The 25,095-nt window shown below is 30.0% G+C and overlaps 1 protein-coding gene across 1 annotated transcript in view; it reads right to left on the bottom strand.

Moving 5' to 3' along the window:
• LOC132938895 (protein vestigial) overlaps positions 1-24,091 on the bottom strand; it is a 37,518-nt gene extending 13,427 nt beyond the window's left edge. Inside the window, exons 1-4 of the mRNA XM_061005885.1 lie at positions 23,438-24,091; positions 11,268-11,502; positions 9,459-9,677; positions 509-701 (exon numbers count right to left, since the gene is read on the bottom strand). Coding sequence (XP_060861868.1) covers positions 509-701; positions 9,459-9,677; positions 11,268-11,502; positions 23,438-23,563 — 773 coding nt within the window. The 5' untranslated portion in view covers positions 23,564-24,091. The remainder of the gene's footprint in view (positions 1-508; positions 702-9,458; positions 9,678-11,267; positions 11,503-23,437) is intronic.
• Positions 24,092-25,095: the final 1,004 nt, after the last annotated feature.

Genomic DNA, 25,095 nt, shown 5'->3' with positions numbered 1-25,095 from the left:
GTGACTTTCAAAATACTAGATGTTAGTTGTGAGGGGATAAGGCAAGGCACATCGTACCCATCCCCATGTGGTAAAGCCAGTCTTAACATTGTACACTTTCAGGCTGCAAGAATCCTGCACATATATACTAGCAATCGTTACGGAAAGTAGTCCCTGGCTTCCGGAGGTATGGAAACCAAATTGTAACAAAATGTTGTATAATATGTATTAATTGCTAATACAAATTAATAAACGATGGAAACGCTGTCGACGTAATGCTTAAGCAGTTCCGGCAGCGTTGTCGATGTCACAAAAAAAAGATGTAGATAACTCGTGACAGGAGAGGGCAAATCGCATACCTTTGCAGCTTTACCATAGTCTATAGTCAATATACACAGCTCCTCACGTTTAACTTTCTGTACATTACAGTAAGTATTTACCTTAATGTTGCAAACACTACAACTACGCAATTGAGTTAAAATAATTGTGTCCTAGTCCCTAGGTATGTTAATACAATCTCAAAAAATACCTGTGATGGTGATGAGCAGCCGCAGCTGTATATTGTTGGTAATGTGTCTGCCATGGATCTGCGGGATTACCAGCAGTACCATGATGATGGTACATTGTGTCGGGATGGTACACTTGACTAGTGGAGTGATGTGAGTGATAATTACTGTTCCAAAACGACGCTGGGAAGTTTCTGGAAGACATTGGGGAAGTATCTGAAATTATAAAATATAACATAATTAATATGAAACAAGAAAAACGATTAATTTGTTGGTAGTATTATGCGAATTTATAACACATCATCCAAGGTTAGATAACTTAATGAAATAAATAAACTTAAATTAATACTGAGTTAATTATTTAAAGTAATTTCTAAAGTAAACTCTACTCTGCATGATATTTTCTATTAAAAAAAAATCTATTTTAATTGTATTATACCTCACAATTTTTAATTCTCACAATAGTGATTTCAAAAATATTTTTTTTGATTCCAAATTTGTTTTGTACAGTTTGATACAATATGATAAACACAGCGGTACTAGACAATTGCTAAGATATTGGGTAGTGCAAATAAAACACGTGATAACTATGATTGTTACCGTGGTTATTGTGATAATATTGATATCAGTACACTTTTTGTTATGTTGACAAATGTCTACAATGCGCGTTAATGAAAAAATATCGTTATTTTCAAATAAAACCATTATGTAGCCAAATGCCTACACTATGCAGTGTAGGGTTAAATAAAAGTTCCTTTTTACCTTTTAATTATTTTTATGTTACATATAAATTTTATCAAGTTGAAAGTTAATTTATAATTTTTAAACTACACAAAAATATTATATTTTATAGTATGTACCAACTTGCAAATTGTTATAGGTACCATTGTTTCTTAATGTTTATAAACATATTACAGTGCAATCGTTTAATAAATATTTTATAATAGTATACGTTTCTTAATAATTAGTTTTTTAAGTAGGTATAAATAATAATGAAATATACGTAATAAATTAGTATAAAAAGTAGAACATTGAACAATAGATAATGTTTTTACCTGTTTCAAAATCAAAAGTATAAATATTGTTTGTAACAAAAATAATTAAGCTTCTTTTGAATTTACCGCAAACGAAGTTTGTATTTCTATGGGTATTAACACTTAGAAGCATTATTCTATCAGAACATATTTGCGATTGTGTGTTTTCTAAGTTTAAACAGTAAAGAAGTTAAGAGATAAATCGAAATAGTTTCCTATATTTTATAATTCTGCATTTAATCGTATTTGTCGTTAATACAGTAATAAAGAGTTGGAAAACGCAAATTGTAAATCGCTTTCTATCTGCACGTACTTTAAAATCGAACGTGCTGTTCCGTGTCAATATTTAATCGCAGAAAAAAGATTTGTGAACCTTACAGGTACGTCTCACAGATAGAAAACGATTTGCAAGTGATATAATCGAATAATCGCAGAAAACCCAACTATTTTTATTAGTCGGCCGGTAAAACAATTTGATGCTTTAATCGTTAAAAAATGCAATAATTACTCTTACTCTAAGTGTTCTATTCACATTGTATTCTGTTGCATATGTTACGGGTTTATTGAACTCGTATAAATGATTATAATATTAAAAACGCAATTTATAATACGAAAAGTGATCAGCACACAGAGATATTTTTGGGTGTCAACTGCAGCAGTATAACGAGACAGATGCCTTAACAGAAGTAAATGTACCTAGAAGTCATCGTACATGATGGTTTATATTGTATATATTATAATTTATACACCTATTAGAGCTATCCGTTGGACGCTTCTTCAATGGCACATTAAAAATGTTAAAGCGTTTTGAAATGATCATCATACGTCCTATATATTATGCGAATTGCATGGCTTCTCGTTTATAAATAATAGGTAGGTATACAGAGTATTCATTGAAAAAATGTCATTATCTAATCAACGCGTGCGTATAAAAATGCGACGGTTTTTGACGCGTGTCAAATTGTTATTGTATATACCTACTTAGCGCATACGTATATATATATAGGTTCAAAGAGTTCGTATGCGTGTAAATATTTCTGCAGGAACAAAAATCTCGTAAACATTGCAGGTACGGTTAAGCCACTGCTGTAGAATATCATATCTATATTATGTATAATAATATGATGTCGTATATTATAGGAACTCGTACATATTGCGTAACGTAGGTAATATTATAATTTTGTGTACTCGTACGATATTATATTATTGTCGGGACTCGGGAGTTTGGGTGGTATGTATTATAATTTTGTGTACTCGTACGATATTGTAATATTATATTATTGTCGGGACTCAGGAGTTGGGGTGTTATGTATTTTTAACGCGTGTAAATATTTTATTACCTCTCAATACGAATTTCAAAATGATTAGTCGAAGCATGGTGATATTGTGTTATTATACTTATTAACCGTTGAAAATCGACCGAGTTCCACGCCCGGGTCTTGTATATTATACACAGTATTACATTATAACTTATAAGTCGTTTATATGCGCGAGTGTGTGTGTTTGTGTTCATACCGCCGATGCCGCCAATCCGATCTATTGTTTCCCAATCGAATTTGGAGTAGGTATATTATGTATGTGTATAATATGTATATATTTACTGCGGTGGTGGAAAATAAAAAGAGATACGGATCGAAGTCGGCGTTTGGACAAAAGACGTTCGGAGAAGTGCAAACGAATATATATATATATACGCGTGTGTGTACGTAAAAAAATATATACAATAATAAAAAATAAAAAAAACAATGAGGAATTAAGAAGCGAATAAAAATATATGGAGTGTGTGTGTGTGTGTGTGTGTGTGTATAACAGGTTTGGTTGGGTCCAATATAATTTACAAATCTACTCGATCACACACAAACACACCACCACAAAACACAACGCGCGCGCATATGCGTCCTTCTACACCTGTAAAAATACAACAATAGCTCTTCCAAAGCGCAGCCGAAGAGAAAAATAAATAACTGAAACAGTGGACCCGTGGGAAAGCCCGAATACGACACATTTGTTACAGCCCGAACACCCGACTTACATTATAAATCTTCTTTTCGGACCGAACAGTCCGCGCCGCTTTGCCCTGCAGCAGCCGACGCGCACAAATTGTGAGCGCGCGCGACAAACCGTATAATAATTGAGCTCCCAAAATGAGTTGTGCTCAGTGGCGCAACTAAATTTCTTCAATGACAGATGGGAGGGGAGGGGGGTTGGCGGTTTCGAAATATTTTATAAGATTTAAGTCGTTGAGTTTTTGAGATAAAAAATGCAATATTATAATAATGGTATCTGACAGTTTTTATCTTTACCTATATAAATTATAAATATTAATTATATTATACCACGGGGTCAAATGGATGATTCAACGTAATAAGACACTCATTATTTACGAAAACACTTAAAGTTTTTGAAAATAGTTCGTTTACATAATTTTGAGTCGTTGAGCAAAACAACATTTTGGGGATAAAATTATAATTTTCAATATTTTTATCGTTATCGTTTTTATACTTTTTTGAATGACTGCAACAAACATTTCTAATTTCATATTTTGAAGCAAAATATTATTCGAAGTATTTCAATCAATAAAAATCAAATTGTGAACAATTAGTTTATTAATTGTAATTTATAAAGTATTTAAAGTTTAGATGAGCGGAGTAGTGGATCATAATTTTGAGGGGTAGGTACCACTGTAGTACCACTTCACTCAGCTCATAAAAATATTCAATATACTTAGAAGTTATAACTCATAAACCAGGTACTCGTCCAGATGGATTAAGGTAATAAAAAACGTTGAAAGTTTTTGAAATAGTGTGTATTACGCGTTAAAGGGATCATCCGTTATATTGTATAGTGAGTAGGTAGTGACTATTTAAATATAATATACTGTAGATAATATATACAGTTATCGATTTATCAATTTGGACGTAGACATTATTATGATTGTACAGTTTCCTTTTAAATATAATCCATCCCTATAAACCACCCCACCCACCACTTAAAAAAAATCCTACATTTGCTTGACTGGGTTTATGTAATAATAATAAGTCCAACCTCTCGTAGACGTCTTCGTTTAAGTTTAAACGACTATAAACTTACGCAGGCACCCGACAAATTCTATTCGAATCCGCTTTGTATACTTGTATATAATAATAATATAAGCAGCGTATGTGTGCGCGATTTCCGTTTATTAAACTTTCGTTAGCGCCAAGTTTCGAGAACCCTCGTCGTTGTTCGGGGGCACCGGTCTATATACGCGGCGGGTTTCTCGCAAATATTTCCTCGAGAATATTATTATTAGACTTCTACGAACTGTTTAATCGCGGCAAACTTCATTATATACTTACAGATTCTACATGTTTAACGTAAATAGTTTGTGCGTCGCTTTATATGTATACAATATACATTATACATATATAATACATATTATTATCAATATTGTATTAATTCTATCCGCAGTATATGATAATACTAGTATAGTTATATTCCTACTGTTTATATAATATTATGCTCCAGCTATAATAGTGCATTCAATATATTGTACCTACATAATATTTAGTATTAAATTTACTTAAAATGTATTTATTTTTTTTCCAAAAAATTTGAAATATTGCTACAATAACACTATTGTTATTGGTTCTTATAATACCTTTATATAATATACAACAGTTAAATTATGATTTATAATATTTTTAAACGATAAAAATCATCAAATAAATGCTTGTTTAAAAATATTTTAATTTAGAAATGCGTGAATAAAAATAAATAATATTGTATTGAAAGTGATTTAATTTATTATTATTATTATTATTTTAGATTCTGAGCGGAGCGATGAATAAATTGGTTTTACAATGATGTGAGTTTTTTTGTTTTTTTTTGTGTCTGTCATCATCTTTAGAAGCTGAAAAACTACTTCGATTTTCTTCAACAGTACCAATCATGTTCGATGGGAAAGTGAATCTAGTTGGTGTATCCGGTAGTTCAAAGTTTAAAATTCCCTATAGTTTTCAAAAGCACTACTGGGAAAAACGAAAAAAAAATTAAGAATAAGCAGGAATTTTAACGTAAAATCGATTTTGGACAAAATATTTATTTTGGTTTTTAGTGTAACTCTAAAACAAATTACTGTAGATACATGACATTTTCACTGAATTTTTATATTAGCATTTTCTATACACCATACAATAATTATAATTTTCAAAATATTGTCACTTGTTTATTCGATGGGTCAAAAAGCTTGACATTTTAATAATATTTGATATATTATTATAATGTCACTTAAAAAATATTAAAAATACAGTCACAATTTTTTTATAAGCATTTAAAGTTTAAATTTTGACAAAATACGTAAAACTCACGAAAATGTGCAAATTATTTTGATTTTGAAATTTATGAAAAATGTTCTATTTAAATAGAAGATTTGATAATTGAATAAAATATTCCTCATAAGTTTATCTACTTTTATCAAAAAAAAACTCAACTGGAAAGTCAAATAAAATTTTTATGAGCCTTTGAAGTTCAAATTTGTACAACATTGAATTTTCACCAGATTTCTCATGAAGTGAATTTTTTGCTATAATTCAAAAACAAAAAACTGTAGATACTTGAAATTCAAAATATTTTGACTCATTTTGAGCTGTTTACGGACATTTTCAATTTTCAATTTTCTTCAAATTTACATAAAATTGTATTTGTTGAGCCAAAAAGTGTGAACATTTAATATCAGGCTCCTGATATAATGTTACAATAGCAGTTTAAAAATATAAAAATACATACGCACAATTTGTTTTATAAGAGTTTAAAGTTTGATTTTTGAACCATTATAAAATTTAAAATTTAAAAATGATTTTGTAGTTAAATATTTAAACAATTTTCAACTTTTATAGCCAAGGATTAAAAATTTAAAACAAGGTTCCACATAAGTAAGTTATTCTGTAACCAACTAATCTAAAAAATAATTAAACAATAATTATAATATAACAGTATAAAACACAATAACTGTAAAACAAATAAGTCGGTACAATATACATTAAAATATGTATAATAATACATCCATAAATATCGCTTAGCTCAGTATCCAAGAATTGAACTCATTTTTCTTATGAAAACCAACACCTAATTAATTTATCATCAATTTAAAAATGACAAAATTACGTTATTTAAAATATTGTTCATACGTTGAAACGTTGTAACGATAATCGTCCAATTTATTCAGTAGTATATTATGATTTTAATAATAGAACTTTTTTAAGTGTATTATAAATATTTTTAATTAATGAGTGGTATATACGCCGAGATATTTTTTAATTATATTTTACACATGCATAATAGCAAAAAATAAACCACACGTGACTTCACGTTCTACTGATAAGGTTTATAGAAAAATTAATTGACTGCTATAATTTAAACATTTTAAATGTTTATAGGTAGAAATGATTAATAAGTACAAAAATTATTATAAGAATAGTAATTAAAGTCAGAGATTTCTTATTAGAGAAATATCAACAGATATTGAGGACTGAGGTATACCCATACCTGATACCTATATATATATATATATATAAGTAGATTACACATAAAGTCATAATACCTATGGAATCTCAATGTCGGTGTTGTACTATAATTCTACCTAGAGGTAGATCGAAATCCTTATTGATACTTGTGAACGCACATTTATATAATATTAGATGCAATGATAAGTTTATTGTTTAAAAAATTTAATTTTATTAATTTGTTGGCACAAAAGTAATATAGATACAAAGGAAAATGTTTTCGTAAATATTCATAAAATAGAGTAATTAACGATTTAATTTGTAAAATAATAATTATTACTACTTGCTTTTCTGTTTCACATAAAATATTTTACGAAATGAGTGGATATACACAATACTCCACAATCTTAACGTTGTATCAGTAGGTATAAAGTGTTGTTTCCAATATTTCTTAATTTTTTTTTTTATGGATTTACGACATATATTTTCATCTTACGGCAGAGCATGATTGTATCTCTAACAGGATTTTGTGAGGTGACCCTAGGTTAAGTTAATCACATTAATTCTAGTATTTTTTTTTTTTGGTGTTTAGATCAATGGTAGATAAACAATATACATTAGGTACACACGAAAACATTATATACAGTGAACAATTTTAGCGGTGCCTTGCCAGAGTATTTGTGCTTAAACAATATGTATGTATAATATATATGCGAGTACAGTATACACAACACGAATAAAATATTCAAGTGATGATAATTGTAACATAATATTATACGTTTAGGGAACATTTAAACGATAATTTGTCGTCAGTGAGGTATAATCTGTTTGTGTGCATAGTAAGTACACTATATAATATCGCGTTATTAATTATTTAAAGTACCAGCTATACCTTAATAACATTAAATAATCAAATTACATAACGTAGGTCGTAGATACCTATTATCATTTATTATAAATACTGGTGTTTATAAGCAATGCTATTAATACAAAATATAGTTTATTAAAAAAAAACCCCGAATTCCATCGGCTTATATTTTAGATATCTGTGTATGACTGTATGTCATAAGAGATTATGTCATAACGTATTAATATTTTATGCAGTTTTATTGATATCAAACGGTTACCAAATAATGTAAATGTATAAAACTGTTAAATGCATCAAACTTTGTAAGCAGTAATATTATATATTTAATATTTTGGCCACTACAAATATTTAAAGAATGTAATTTGACATTAGTTTTACAGTGTCTATATATTAAAAAATAGTAATGCCAAGTTTCATAAAAATTAATAAAATTGATTGATGGTCCGCTAAAATTGAATGGACCAATCACGAGTATTCTACTATTTTATAGATATTTTATAAAACCGTGTCCAGATGAAAATATTTAGTCGTGAAGTTTATTTAAAGTAAGATATTTTGTCATAAAATAATAATAATAATACGCTTCTATCTTAAACTTAATTTAGAATAGGTACCTACTACAAATATTAAGGATGGCACCTATCAGAATCCGTTTAGTTTTTTTTTAAATTTGACTCTGCAAACAACTAGATACATCTTTATATTTGACTGCAGTAAATAGCACGCGTGATTAGTGTCCCTAGCTAGAGCTTGACGATATGTAATGATATCGTAAAAAAAATAAGTAATGTATCGCCGACGCGAGTTTGGCGTGTGTTATTCCATATACGCTCACGCGCGCATTTACTTGTATAGGTACGCAGTGCTCGCGTGGATGTGTGTGTGTGTGCGTAAATGATTGTTGTGCGGAGAACCAGTTTATTCGCGAGACGGAAGACGCATTCCTGTAGGAGGTGTTTTACAAGTGAAAGAGTTTTCTTGTACTAATTAAAAACCTATTAAAATAATGCTCAATTCTCACGCGGTCAGTATATATAACAATAAATAATGTGTCGCCGCGACTCGCGGGATGGAACAGAAGAACAATTTTTCGAGAGAAGTATAAAAAAAAGAAAAGAAAAAACGGCTGCGGTCTGAGATGTTAAGTTTTTTCACTCCAAAGCGAAAACGCATTCTCAGTCATAAGGTCATTCCCGACGTCGCCGGCGGTTTATGTGTTTTACGCGCGGCAGACTTAAAGAAAATTATATTATACTATATAGACTCTATGTTATAGATTGAGGAGAGCGAGAAAAAGAAATTCCTACGATATATCGTTATTAAATACTTCTCCTATAAGTAAGACTTCTCAATACTGCAGTTAAAGGTCACTAATCGATTTAAATGTATAGGTGCAACTTTGTATACACTGTAGTGTTTGTCTGAGTACTTATCGAACGCCGCTCCCCCTTCGATTTACCAACTGTCGAAAAGTTCGAAAATATAGTATCAAGATGACATTGTACGTTGTATAAACTATATTTTATTATGTGTCCGTACTTTAGTGATATAGCGTTAAAATTTAAATCAAAACTTTTTAGCGACTCACCTTTGGTCGACGTCTGATGAGCGTTGTTGAGTTTTTGATCGCTGTTCAACGCCCTGGAAAAGTGTTCGTCTACCACGTTGGCGACGTCGCCAGTATAGTGGGTGAACACCACGCAATTTACAGACACGTATTGCGCGTGTGCGGCGGCACGCCTGTCCCCGCGCGTTCTTGAGTCGTCCTGCACGTTGTCCTCGTCCTCGTCCATTTCAGTGCGAACATCTACAAAAAAAAAAACCAAACACCAAAAAACATAAATAAAAACAGTCTTTGAGAGCAGAAAAAATAAAACTTTTTAAATCCATCATCATAATCTGTTCATTACGTCTCATTTTCCGTTTTCGTCTTAATTCTGTTAACAACACGAACAACAAGGAAAAAAACAGTTTAAAACTATCCCTCTTTTGAATACATTACCACCTCGTTAAGTCACCGTGGACTGAATTACAATTCGGTATAAAACTTCTGAAAAAGGACGATTTATGTACCACAATTTTGCATTGTATATTATAAAATAATGTTTATTAAGACGCCTCTGTGTTCTGTAAGACGACAAAGCAGATTAATCTCAATATCACGAGGATAAAGCATCCTTGGGCACGTTAATTGAAGAGGATGCTTTAGGGCGATGAATATTGTCTTTTGTGAACGCTTCTAAGTATTTTAAGGATATTTAAACATCATGCTTTGTTTAAGAGCTGAATTATACGGCTGTAAATATATTTAAAAAACTACAATACATCCTGAAACTTTAAACTGTTTTCAAAAATATACACCTAAATTATTTTTAGGTATGCATTTATAAATTATAAAATATTAATATTAATATTTTAGTACTTTTAGTTAATTTAATAGTAGCTAGGTCCTATATGATCGATTATAAATTATTATATTAATAAGATAGTAGCATATGTTATGTAAACTAATCACTAATGTATAAAATAATATAAAATACTAAAGTTATCATCAGGTATATATTATGTAAATATATAATTACGTTACATTATTTATATAAACCTTAAGGATACGCGTTTTATGAAAATATAAATTTCATTCAATTGACACCTATACTTGAACCTTCATATTATTATCTTTTATGTTATATATAGAACGGGGCTCAGGTGTTATATAGTTACTAAAGCAATGTATACAGAAACTGCTAAGACAATCGATATGCATGACTTGTTGGGATATCGGATTTGTACACAAGGTATGTTTAATCGCAATAACGCATACATCATTCTGTTTCTGTCTGCATGAACTTCTTTATGAGATAATAGTTTCTATTATTTTAACAGTTATGAAAAATACTAACAGCTCGTACACCATAATAATAATATAGTGATTGATTTCTCGGGATATAATAAATGTATATTATATAATTTATACATTATACATTTTAGATTTTTTTATTGAGTCGTTAAAAATCGATAAACGTTTTATAATCAAACTAGTCTGTAATAATAGAGTGATTTTAAAAGTGTACATATTGTTATTACAGTACAATATTCATTATTTTGATAGGTAACACAAGGCATTGTTTATTTGGAAACCTTAAGATCACATCTGAAACATATTATAAAAAGCGCATTAACGCCTGTTATATTTCACTCTTGCTGGCCTTTCAAGTTTGTTGGTGAACTGACAGTCGACTTTTGATTTTTTAATCGCAGTTTACTTATTTTATTTAACCTTTTTATGCGTACAATTATACATTGATTTGTACACAGCAAAGCACCCATTCCCATGTAATGCGGGATTTCAAAATGTGTACAAAAGTTAATTATTAATGCATTTATACTATATTATTACCGTCTCTGGATGTGTCTTCTTCTTTGTGTACTACCGAAACACTATTGGCAGTGGCCGGTGAGGATGCGGGGCTGGCGATGCCACCAACAGGGCCCACACTGGATGCTCCGGATCCGACGCTGCTGTGGTGTGAGTCTGTATGATCTGCAATTGTCGTCCATCTATTCGCTGGAGAGTCTCCGCCGCCAATCGGTGAAGATGTGGACGCTTGTTGGTGCGTTTCCAACGCTCTCAACTGTAAACAAATGCATCATTTTAATAGTACAATGTTATATATTATATCATACCAGTAGGTACAATAATTGATAATATATAATATTAAACGCCAAGAGGTACCGCTAAATATTACAGCTGGACGACCTTGGTCGTCCTAAGATTTAGATGTGGTTTTTGGGAGGTGAAAGGTGGTATTGACAATACACGTTTTGAGAACATTTCAAATTTTAAACCGTTTCGGTACGCACATACGCAATACAAGTTACTATTAGGTAGTAACGCCAATATTGTACTACAGATTTAGATAACCATATATTTTATATATTATAATATTATATAAATAATAGTTTTTGTATGAAGTATAGTCTTTTCTAATTATTGAATTGACTAGGTAAGTTGAAACTTGTAATTCCTGTATAATATTATGTACACATTGTCTGGATATTATTTTCAGTATCACGTAAAAGTTGTTATGTTTCTTGAATAATGATTTTTTTCATTAAGTAATTGCTAAACGATTATACACCTGCCCGGCAAGCGTATTTATATACACGGATAGACACTGAAATATCGTATATTAGGATCACCAAATATAATATACGCTATACAGACCTTCTCTAAAGGTAAGATCATATTTGTACCTTAATTAAATTCTGTTAACTACACAAAATATCTTATAGGTACCTACAGTAAAATATATTCTTGGATTCAATATTAGATTGAGATATTATAATCATATTTATTATTTTACCATAGATAGTTTAATAGGTAATAATTTTGTTAAAAAAAACTCAATACTTTAGACGTGTTGATTGGATGAAATATGATTATCCACCGCTGCGGCTTAGCCTTTTAGACTAATGACGGTCAATTAATATTAGTTATTATTATTACACAACGCAAGTCGAACGAGTGCTGAGAAACCGGTCGAGTGTAAAGGACACGCAGATGAAAAAAAAGTGGTAGCCCAAACTTTTTTCTTCCGAAAAACATCAATTGTCTTATCATCATATTGCCTTTCGTATAATATAACAGTCCATTGTAGAAAAAATAAATAAATAAAGAAAAAAGAAAAAAAGAATAATAAAAGAATGAAAAAAACCTAAACAAGAATAAATTGTAAGATGGACCAGATACAGTATAGGAATGCGGAGTCGGGCCGGACTTAAAAGAGCATTCCTCGTGTCCCGGCACACACCGGCTGCCTCTGATGACCATAAATCAACATGGATACATACCCGTATATACCTATAACACAGTATTTGTACGTACACTAAACTTTACAGCGCGCGGTAATTTTTATACTTTTTTTTGTACAAATAGTATTTTTTTTTCATCTCTCCCATACACCGGGTACCGTTACACGATAACACAACGATATTATAATGTACCTACATGATTTGAAATACGATTTTCCCCGTTTTATAAGGGAACAGTCGAGAATTTCCACGAACACGGTATTATTATTATTATGACAATGAGTATATAATATGTCTCGGTTGGGTTTTTTTTTTAATAGGGGCGCCGCTACGGCACGGTAGCACGAAGATATGGAATCCCACTCATCTCAGCCATTCCAATTTGTTCATTAGGCTTGGTCCATATAAAAATATTTCAAATGTTTCATTCGTGTAGATCGCATTATATGCACGCGATATTTATTTCGCTTCCACTCGTTGCGTTCTCCTTGCAGTATGCGCCAGAGAAATATTTTCACACGGCCTTTAGAAATATATCGAACTCCCGAGGAATATAACCAAATAATGAACTTGGCAATTCTTTGTAATGCAACACGGTAAAGGTATACAATAATATACTCCGATAACTATAAATGAAGTTAATTGCAACTAAAGGTATATTGTTTTTTGTATGGGCTGCGCCCATGTTAAATAAATAATATTATTCTATATTATGGCCAATATAGCAATAGTATAGTAATTATATTATAAATAACTCATCGACATAAAAATATATTAGAAATTATTATTATATTCAGACTGCACATGTCAAAAAAAAATATATCAACAAATGTATCATAATATGTGATGATCATCATGTAATCGTCTGATAAATAAATAGTATAAATTATTAGGTACATAATATATACCATATGATAGTATTTTAAATTAAATGGTCTATATAATTATTGTACCACACAATATGTTGGTTAGAGAACCCAGGGTAGGTATAGTGATATTCTGTGCGCGAGACAAACCAGGACATACCATCATTTCTTTAACACTTTTTGTTTATAATCATAAGGTAAAATCATTATATTATCATTACTGATAAGTAATAATAACTTCTAAATATTCTAATTATTTTTTTATACAATAAAATTGCTGTTAAATTTGTCTTCCTATATCTGCTTTAGATCTAATAAATAACTTTGTGTGACGTATTTTATAATTTAAATATTTAACCCAATAAAAATAATGCCCAATATTTACTAAAATCATTTTAAATATATTTTTTAAATTCAAATTACTTAACAGGTACAATAGCAATTTGATCATGGACCATATTTGGTAAAAATTCTTTACAATCGAGATTTATCTTTATTAGGTACATACAAAACTTATATTTCCATACAATTTTTAAGCACCTACTAACACCTTAAAATATATTTATTATTTAGAACATATAATTTCAAGTTTTAATTTTAATACATAATAGAAAGATAATGTGTGTTAAACTTTAGGATAATGGTGAAGATAATGTATAATATTATTATAATTAAGATATAATATAGATACCTATATTTAAAACTTGAGAATTGAATAATATTATGTACTTATAGTGCATACTAAGTAATTTTACTTACTGCAATTGCATTTAAAAATTAAATAATTTATGAACGTAATCTAAAATATTACTTAATTACGCGATTAGGTAGTTAATTAATAGTAATAAGAATTTTATTTGTAAATGTTAATTAATTAATTAATATCCAAATACATAAAAGTTAATACATAATATTAGTCATGGACTAACTAGAATATTATATTAGTTTTTTTTATGAGGTGAACTATTTTTTTATGTCAAGTAGGTACCTAACTAACGATACATTAAAACAAAACAAAATTTTTCAAAACAATCACGTATCAAGAAGGTTGTCAACATAATACGGCAATACGCGCGCGTGTCGTATAAATTTGCCCTTAGCAATAATATTAGGTATCCTGTTTCTCCAACATTCTACAAATAATTCACAACCGTCACCGATACAATTTAGCGAACATATTTTATTGTATAAACTTGTTTTTTATTTTTATTTCCACCCTAAATGTGTTCTCATCATCGCATTCATGTATTATAAATTACTTAATTAAGTAATAAACTCGTTTTAACATTTATTTGAAAATATGTTATGAAGGTACCTACGTATAAATAACTTATGATAACGTTAATACTTAATTTATTGTCTCTGTCTAGTGTCTTACAAGTAGATAACATACAAATTTCCTATCAGCAATTTGCATTGAGATTCGTCAGTTTTAATATTAAATATTAATATAGAGTAAATGACTTTTTCTTTGTTATCAAACTTAAATAAAAAAAACCGGTTAGGTTAGGCCAATGTTTTATAGTTAGTAACCATTCTAAATATTAAGATTAAAATGTAAATACATAATTAAAGACAGATATATTTGGAAATAGTTACATTTTTAAGCTATTGTCACGATCATTATATTAAAAATATTAATCTACTTACTTACCTACCCACCTATACCTATCTTATAATATCTAATATTTTTATATTTTACACATCTTTAAAGTTCAATAATATCTATGTTCAATTTTCAATCTATACACAGAAAGGGGACATTATGAAAAACTTTTCGATCACTTCTAAATCTTGTTGTCATCTATAAATAAGTTCAGTTATAATACACGAAATGTATCTGCAATACATAGATCTAACTACGCTCATGAGCAGAATCTTAAGTAAAAATACAACTAAATATGAAGTAGGTATCACAATAGTGATGTAAATAGGTAGATAGGTAGGTACTTCGTTATTCTATGTTATATTCAATGTAATTACTAATTACATATAAAGAAGTATACACGCTGTACTTATATAATATACATCGCATATGCTTTACTCTTAACGAACCTAAATTGGTATTTAATATAATAAAGTAGTCAGGTTTCCTCCTATAATTAACAACTGATTTTATAAACAGATTTTTTAATTCACTGTTGGCATTTAAAAAAATTCTAACATTTATTGCTTAAAAATATTTTTTTTTATGCTTATAATTCAGAATAGTATTAAAATATTACTGGTAAAATAACTCATTTAAATTTTTTATTAATTTGTCTTAAAGGTACTTGTGGTGATATGTGACTTTTACGAAAAAATACCTACTGTATAATATATATATATAAATATATGAACATTGAACAATAAAAATGTATGATGATAAATTTGTCAAATTTAGTTTGTAAGTATTAAACTAATAATTATGGTATAATATTAACTAAAATGATAAATAATATTAATATCTAATTTAAACTTAATAAAAAGTATTATTAAAAAAATATAAGTACTAATAAATATTGTTTTTACCTACTACCTATGTCCTATACCTATAGTATATATGGTACAATGGCATTTGGATTTTGATAGTAATTGTCACTAGCACATATTTTTGTTGAAGGATAATTATAGCACTAACAGATATCAAATTTAATCGACAGACATTAACTAACATCTTTCTCTCTCTATATCTGTGTTGGATTTGAAAAGACAAGTTTTCCAAAACAACCGGTTCCCAGTTTATATGCGACAGTATATGAGTACCTACATCGAAAATAGGTAATGATCAACCAAGAAAACGATTTTATAAAGCGTGCTCAACTAAACCCATAAAGAAGTAGAAATCATGTACATACGATATATATAATATATATATACTTCTAATTATTATTATATCGCAGTTGATTAGATCTGTGTGTTTACTGTCAAGACGTGTTTGAAATATAATAATAATGTACCTATACCACTTCATATTATACTGATCAACTGCAGCGAGAACACGTGCTACAATGCTCCACGGTTATTATTGAGGAGAATTTTAAAAGTTCAACAGTATTAATTACTTCTTACTTCTTAGTCAAAGTCTTGTATAATAAAATATTTTTCAGGCATTACGAGGCTGTTAGTTTATGAATAAAAAAGCCATAATGTTTTATTAGATTTTTAAACCTGCAGGGGCAATTACCAATAAACGTATACTAAACCTAAGTAGTATGCTGTCCTTGTATAAACTGATATCAATAATTTCGAATAATCAAAATATAAATATACTGTGCAACATTGAACATACCCTAAATATGTGTATGAATTCAACCAAGGCCGGACTGGGTATAGGATCCAGCCCGAACCGGAGAGGTGCTCAAATGGGGATCTTGAGATTTACGATAGACATTTTTGTTTATAAATGGTTGTTATTGGTTACAGTAAAAATGATTAGTAGAAATAAATATTTTTTTTTGTATATAAATGGTTTGCTAAATGGTTGCCATTAGTTACTCGGGCGGATGTGGTAAAAGCTTCCATCAAATCATCACGTTTATAGTTTCGTATAAATAAATAATATCTTGAAACAAATATGAGAGTTGAATGTATATTTGTAGCTATTATTTAGCCATATAGGTAGGTAGTCAAAAACTGCTTAACCGATTTTGTAAAATATTTCAAATTGTTCTTTGAGATAACAGGAAACTTTAAGGAGTTGTTTGAACTACGTCCGATTTATACCAATACAGTTCTATATCCAATTCACCACAAATGAATTGTCCATCTTGGTCGATTTAGTTCGCAAATTTGCATGTAAACTGAGGTAGGCAGGTACACCAAACCTAAGATAAATCTTAAGTGTATACCCTTTTATAATCTAAACTTTGTATTTTTTCACGGGCGAAATCGGGTTATACAACAACAATTGGATATTGATCTGATTTCTCTTCATCCGAAAATAATCAAAGAAGATCCTCAAAAAACGACTGGACGGTTTTCAATAAAAGTTATATCAATAGATTACTTGAGACTTGGAGGGTGATTATAGCTTGATTTTTTAACTCCTATAGGCTATAGATAGCTGAAGGGTAAGCTCACACATAATTTTTTTCAGCTTACGAAAAAAGAAGAAATTTTTTGTTCATTTAAATGATTGCAATTGGTTGCATGTTATACTAAATATTAATATTATAATTAGAATAAATATGGTATTTTCATTTTGTAAAAATATATGAATTAAAAATACAAATAGTCGGGACAACGTCGGGTGAAACAGCTATATAAATATATAATCCTATTATGTTTATGTCACATTACATTATTTATGTACCGATGTCCTATAAGATATAATCGTACCACTTACAAGGCAGTAAGGCACCGGCCCAAAACAGTGTCCCACTGTCATCTAGGACAGTAGACCACTGGGCCAGTCCACCCCTGAATACAACCAAAAATAACCAAAATATTTAGTACCTAAGCAGTAAGCAACATAGATAATGATTTAAACAATCAATTCTTATTATTATCTTACAAAAATGTTCTAAAATTAATAAACTACAAATAAATTAGCTAGGTATTGTATTTGCAATAAAAAAAGTACTTGACACCTTCTAGAACTTCCTTAATGTCTTTCAAAGAACACTTTGGCAACGATGGTAATGTCTGCCATTATGTACACGATGTCAATATAACAAGGAGAGTAGTTTTTCAAAAATTGTTTGATGACAGCAATATCAAAAGGTTTTCAATTTAATATTTATATTAATGGAAATTGTGTATATGTATTTATCAGTTAAATACAATGAATACTTTATACAAAATAAAAAAAAATGAAATACGTAGCTACGTACTAACGGTACCTACCTATCAGAAAAAGTTTAAATTTGTTATGAGTTTATGACGCGTGTAGTATAATATTTAGTATTATTTACTAGGTAGGTACTCAAATGACAAATATATAATGTAGAATAGTAAAATGTTTGTATAAAGCTATCCAAAAACTATCCAATTACTATCTCAATATAATATATATATATCTAATAATTAATTGAAAATAATCGACTTGTAAAGCTGCAGTTAGGCACAAAGTAGAACTATCGGGATAACCATAGATTAAATTAAACTGTACCATTTAATCATACCAGATGGTATAATACAAGGTACTAGAGAACTTTTAACAACACACATCCACATGACTATTTCAAACATGTTAAGACGTTAAGTACATCTTAAGATGAAATTTTCCGAGGAATTTTCTTTGATAAAGGAAAAGTTAAAAATAATACTAACAATAATAAAACTACGTTAGTTATGATATTTATTATTAAGTAGAAGTTGTTAAATCTTTACTGAGACACGCTGATAAATAATACTATACACTGTATAGGTAGTGTATACATTTATGTGAAATAATCTCAGTTATGAGACTCAATTTTACAAAATATAATACTATAACTAGGCATTCTAAAAATTGAAATATCGTATTGTGTACTGTGGTCTAAATTAAAATCTCGATTAAAATTGTATCAATTAACATGTTATTTCCAATAAGTACTGATTTTTTTTACATTATTTGATTTTTTACTATAGGAAACAATATTTAATATTTATTTTATAATATTTCTAAGAATTAATATTGTATTGTATTCAATAATGTACAAAAATATTAAATTGATCCACTTTTTTTAACGATTGATACTAATATCTATTTACATACTTATGCAATTGACTAAACATTTAGTATGTTTTACACATTATATACAGACTGGAGGACAATACAATACAAATTTAAACACTTGAAACAAACATATTTCATATTTATACAATTTTTTTTTTTTTTTTTTTTTTATTGAGTAACCCGCGGCAACATAGGCCATTGGGTGTGGGGAGGGTACTGTAGGTTTTATATTGGGTAGGTTTGGTAGGTTTTATATTGGGTAGGTTGGTACACGTGTGTGTTGTGTTTGGCAGAATTTCTAATGGGGCACCCGTAGGTTTCTGCCGTGCCCCGGGGTGGGGGGATGGCGGCACTTGTTCTCCGGACACCGTGACTTGCACGGAGAAAAATGCCGCCCAGTGGTCGAGGATCGAACTCGGACCGGCTGTGCCGAATCCGTCGCGTTATACCGCTCGGCCACCTCGTCCCCCCATTTATACAATTATATTATAGGTAATAGATAGTAGATACTTATAATAATATATTATTTTATTTTACCCAATGATAGTTATTTTTTATTTGTTCAAAATATCAGCATGTAATTTTGTCTTTCATTTAAATAAATAGGTATTTAATAGCATAAATAATTTATACTTTTTATAGTAGATTTAACTCCATATAAGTTATATAGCTAAAGCCTAAAAGTACCCATGTGTTCTTCTATAAATACAATATTATTACTATAGTTAGATAAACGAAAATAGCATAGGCGTAAGTATTTGCATTTTGTTTTAAAATTGTGTTATATAAAATATATGCTATACCTAGTAAACTATATTTTTTTAATAAAAGTTTGAGAAGTTTGAGATTTACAAAAAAAAATTATGTTTCATTAGAAATTTGGATTATTTATATTTATTAAGTATAAGTACTTCAAAATACGAATTTGGGATTCATTAAATTTGTAAATACAAATCCTATATCTAAAAAAAAATATCATGAGTCATGATATTGCCATTATTTATTATTATTTGTAAAATTATTGGTCATTCCTTATTAAGTTGTTACATATTAGTTACCTATTACTTATTTATGACCATTGTACATTTTTATGCTTTTTAAGTAGGTAGTAATCGGTAGTGATGGATCGAACTGTTTGATTTTAGAACCGAACCGAACAGTCGGTGTTAAATTAGGTTCAAACAAACCGAAAATTGAGATAATATTTGAACCGAACCAAATGCCTATATTATAATAATTACTTTCAGTTTATTTGTAGCTATATTTATTATATCAAGATGAGTTATGTGAAAGAAATGAAAACAATAAAAATAAATTACGTACATTAAGAGGATGCCACCGCCCACCCGCTGTGTTGTCTCCGTCTCACAAACATTGTATGTTGTTATTTTTAATATAAGAGTAAATTGACCTATTATCACGCTTAAAGGTAAGAACTAAGAATATTATGGGTTTAATAACGTTAGTTTTTTTCGATATTTTAATTTTTAAGAGGGATATGAGTATGTGAACTATAACGATTTAAAAATGCTCAATGCTCATATTATCTTACTTTGAAATTTAAATATAGACAAATGTGTCTATAACAAAACAGATAGGTAATGTACTTACCTTTAAGTTAGATAATATAGGTCAATTCACTCTAATATTAAAAAAACAACATACAATTTGAACTATACTTAACGTAAATTTGCTACGGTGTATGTTTTTAAAATGGCGACAATACATTAAACTCCTTAACAGCATTTTCCTTTTTTTTTCACATTTTATATAGGTACCTATGGATATAAAAGTCCGCATAAATATAATAGTTCAATTCGGTCCAAGTTTAAATTACAAGTTCGATTTGGGTTTGGTTTGCCCTAATCAGGGCGCAGAACATCACTATAATTTTAATAATTTTAGGCCTAAACAGGGGTTGGTATAAAAGGGAATGAGTCATACTATAACCAAAATTCTTATAATATATAGGTAAAATTAAAATATAATAAAATTAGATAAGGATTTCGAGCTATTTTTCCGTTGTATTACTTTAGTAAATGTTTATATGAGTCTGTAATAAAGAACGAAATAAACTATTGAATAATTAATTTAATTATACTCATAAAATGACGTGAACAAGTTCGTAATGGGTTATTACTTATTAATGAAAATCAAGTGTTGGGTAATACGATTTTTACAAACAAATAGGTGCCACCAATACAGAAAAAAAACATTTGGTTGATCCATCCCTGGGCCTAATTGGCTAAACACCTAACTTTGATTACCTAAATCAGTCAGCGCTACCTATGCAAACAATAATATAATATTATTATTTATATTATTATTATACCCTCGCAGTACATACCCAAACACAAAAAAAGTATTGTTTGGTGTCGGATAATATTAACAAGGCGGGTGAGGTGACTGCAGGTGGGTGGGTACTATTAAAATCTAAAAGTATTATCTTTTACATTTTTGGTTGTCTCAAGGAAAAACATTGGCCGGGGATAAAATTATGACAAGGACCGTTTGTCCGCATACGGTATTTCTATGAGGGGACCCAATTGTCCGTATATCGTATTATCTATACCTGATATGGCAGTGTTTTTGAAATATATGATACTCAAGACTTGGTACCTAGATATTATAAGTTAACTAGGTATATAAATCAGGAGAGGTTCCGGTTTGGTTATATACACGATACCATAAGACATTTGACTAACTTACATGTATTATTTTTTGATTGTATTTTCTCCTGTACATTTGCAAAATTGTACTTAAACATAATATTATAAGAATCCTAATTTGTATTCTTCTATACATCAAAAATAGGTACTGTTTATTAAATTGGATAATAGTTTAGATGAATATAGGCATTAGGCTTGTATTTTAAATTAGAAAAATTATAGCCACAATTATCGACGACCTATGTGCATAACGAATAGGAATGGGATACCCGCATATGCAATGAGTCACGGATACGATTGAAATGGGTACCTACCTCACTAGATATCTATTCTAAAAATACCTAACTTTTTTTACACATTGATTTTATCGTTCAATGGTATAGGCATGAATCAGTAAAACACTATTGAATATTGGGCATAATACGATTGAGCATAAGTAATATAGTAATATACCTCTTTAGCAACATGATTGAGCATAGAACATTTTATGTGACGTTGGCGAAATTTTGTAATTTTTTTATTTTTACGTATTATTAATTATTATACCAATTATTAACGTACCAAACCGTACCAAACTTAAACGATCTACGAGCCGAGCCTAGCTTTAATGACAATTCTATCAATTAATAAATTAGTTCCAGAGCAATAAATATTACTTTTATCCTGACAATTATAGACTCGATTATTATAGATGAAACGTTTTAAACATTTAGCATAGGCATTTGGCAGGGCTCCCACAAGATTCAATTAATAAGATGCCCCCACAAAATAAGTACCTTTTGTAGTAAGTTTGTCAATCTTATATGGGCCCCCACAACCTTTAAATCCGGCCCTGAGCATTGGGGGAAAATATAAGATAAGTAAGAATAATTATAATTTGTATAGTCGTGCCAAACAGTGCGTTAAAAAGTTTCAGTTTTTTTGTTTTTAATTTGGATATTAATAGCAACAATAATTGTATCGGAAACTTTTGACTCGTACCTACCATATTTTAAAATATTATAAATATTTAAATAAATATTTTTGGTATAATATAGTTCAAAATTGAAAATTTCAACATCGCAGAGGTTTTATACCATAGGTTTTCTTTTGAAATTTCTGAATCGTTTGATACGTACCTATCTTTCATGGACAAATTTGCTCAATCGTGTCATAAAAAAAGTGTTCAATCGTGTTGTAGCCGCAGGACTGCAGGATAGTATTTAATAAATAGTTAATTCCGTTATAGTAAATAAAATATTATATTAATATGCATAAAAAAATTAACTATTGATAAACAAATACAGACGTATGTATGTATGTATATTATAAATGATCAATTTATTGGATGGAAAGCAAAATATTTATTGATGAAAGTGAGTATTGACTATTGAGTGTTGGTATGGAATGTTTGGCCCCGGGCCCAAAATTGTCTCAATCCAGGCATCGGGACATTTGGGGTATAATTTCCACAAAAACGATTACCCCTAAATATGGTATTGAAGGCGTACGCAGATATAATCTAAATCTATGTTATCCTGTAGACATACGGATGTATATAGTTGAGCGACAATATTATGAGACATGAGTTTTGACTTACCCTATCATATTGGGTGAACGGTGCGAAGTGATGATGCGGCGCCCTTGTAGGCGGAGCTGCCGTGCCCGAAGACCTCTGGTACAAATACGGATAATACGCCTGATACATAACCTCTGTGCAGCTCATAGTCCGCACTCGACGCGCGCCCAACACATTTATTTACAATATCGCGTATGGATCGAAAACGGTTCCAACAAGCACACACGACGACCACAGAGTAATGAGTATAAGTATTATTAATATACGACGATATTATCAAACTGCACTCGAATCAAAAATGAAAACAAAAAAACCCGCGAATACCCACGAAGCGTAAATATAATATATTTTACATAGGTATAATTATGCGGATAACAATATTATTATCTTTCACCTACGTCTGCAGGTTATTGCATTTGACCACGGCGGCGGTGGCGACAACAACGACGTGAAATCCGTAAAAATCGCTAAATTCAATTAATCGTAAAAAACAAAACAGATAATTAATACGGCGATTGTTGAAAACGATTTCGTACGAAACAAACAAATGTAATAATATTGATGCTTAAAAAATCACAACGACGACACGATACACGGATATATGCGGTGCGCAGGTGCGTATGTCTGAGCGTGAGCGCGGGGGACTGCGGTTTGAGGCGACGGTCGACGTCGCGGAGAGTTCGGTCGCCTCGTGCGGCGCCCGCGTACCGTCGCCGCCGCAGTCGGAAAGGCTTGGTTAACCGGCGCCCCCCGACACGCCCACCGAACCGACCAATCGCTGTCGACGGTCCGTCCGTCGGTTCGTCCGCTTGTCGGTGAGTCCGGTCAGCCGGACCCGTAGGGTACAGGCAAGGTCGCCGCGCAACCCTCCGCCATGCAATCGCGCCACACCACCACAACGATCGCAGAGGATTAAATATTATGATATTATTGTTGCATTAAAATATTAAATATCCGCGTTAGAATTTATCATATTATCCTGAAATCATAGAATATCACAGAATTTTTCTAAAATTTAAAATTATAAAAAGGTACCTATATCATTGACGTTACTTAATTACCTACTTATTAAATAGGTATTGTATCTTATATAATATTATCAATAAAATGTTATTGATTTAATAATATTCATAAAATGCTCAATGGCTTTAGACAACTGAAGATTTTAATTTGAATGCCTATGAACTTTAAACTATTATAAATTGTATTAGGTAATAATTGGAAAATAAATAGTACCTATAGGTAGTACTGTCTTGCAGGGTTCAATTAAATGTTTATGAGCGTATGAAATTCAAATTTTTACAACATTGGATATTTGTGCACTCGATTTTCTTGTGAAGCGATTTTTTTATTTTGTTTTAATTCAAAAACTAATAACAGTATAGATACTTGAAGTGTACACAATAATAATTATGTTTATTTTATCATTTTTTATACTTGATAAAATGTTCAAATATTTAAACTCTTTTTGAACTATTTATAAATATTTTCAATTTTTTTTAGTTTTTTTTCTGTAAATGTCAATAACATTTTATTCGTTAGTTCAAAAAGCTTAAAAATTCAATACGAGGCTCCTCTCACATTGTTATCAAAAAATATTAAAAATGCATACAGAGATTTTTTTATAAGCCTTAATTAGAATAAATCGGACCTATTATGAAACTTGATGGTAAGAAGTA

This window comes from Metopolophium dirhodum, chromosome 2 (genome assembly GCF_019925205.1).
Source record: "Metopolophium dirhodum isolate CAU chromosome 2, ASM1992520v1, whole genome shotgun sequence".
Classification (NCBI taxonomy): domain Eukaryota; kingdom Metazoa; phylum Arthropoda; class Insecta; order Hemiptera; family Aphididae; genus Metopolophium; species Metopolophium dirhodum.
The sequence above is the reverse complement of the archived record's forward strand: the minus strand, read 5'-3'. Positions and strand labels throughout refer to the sequence as shown.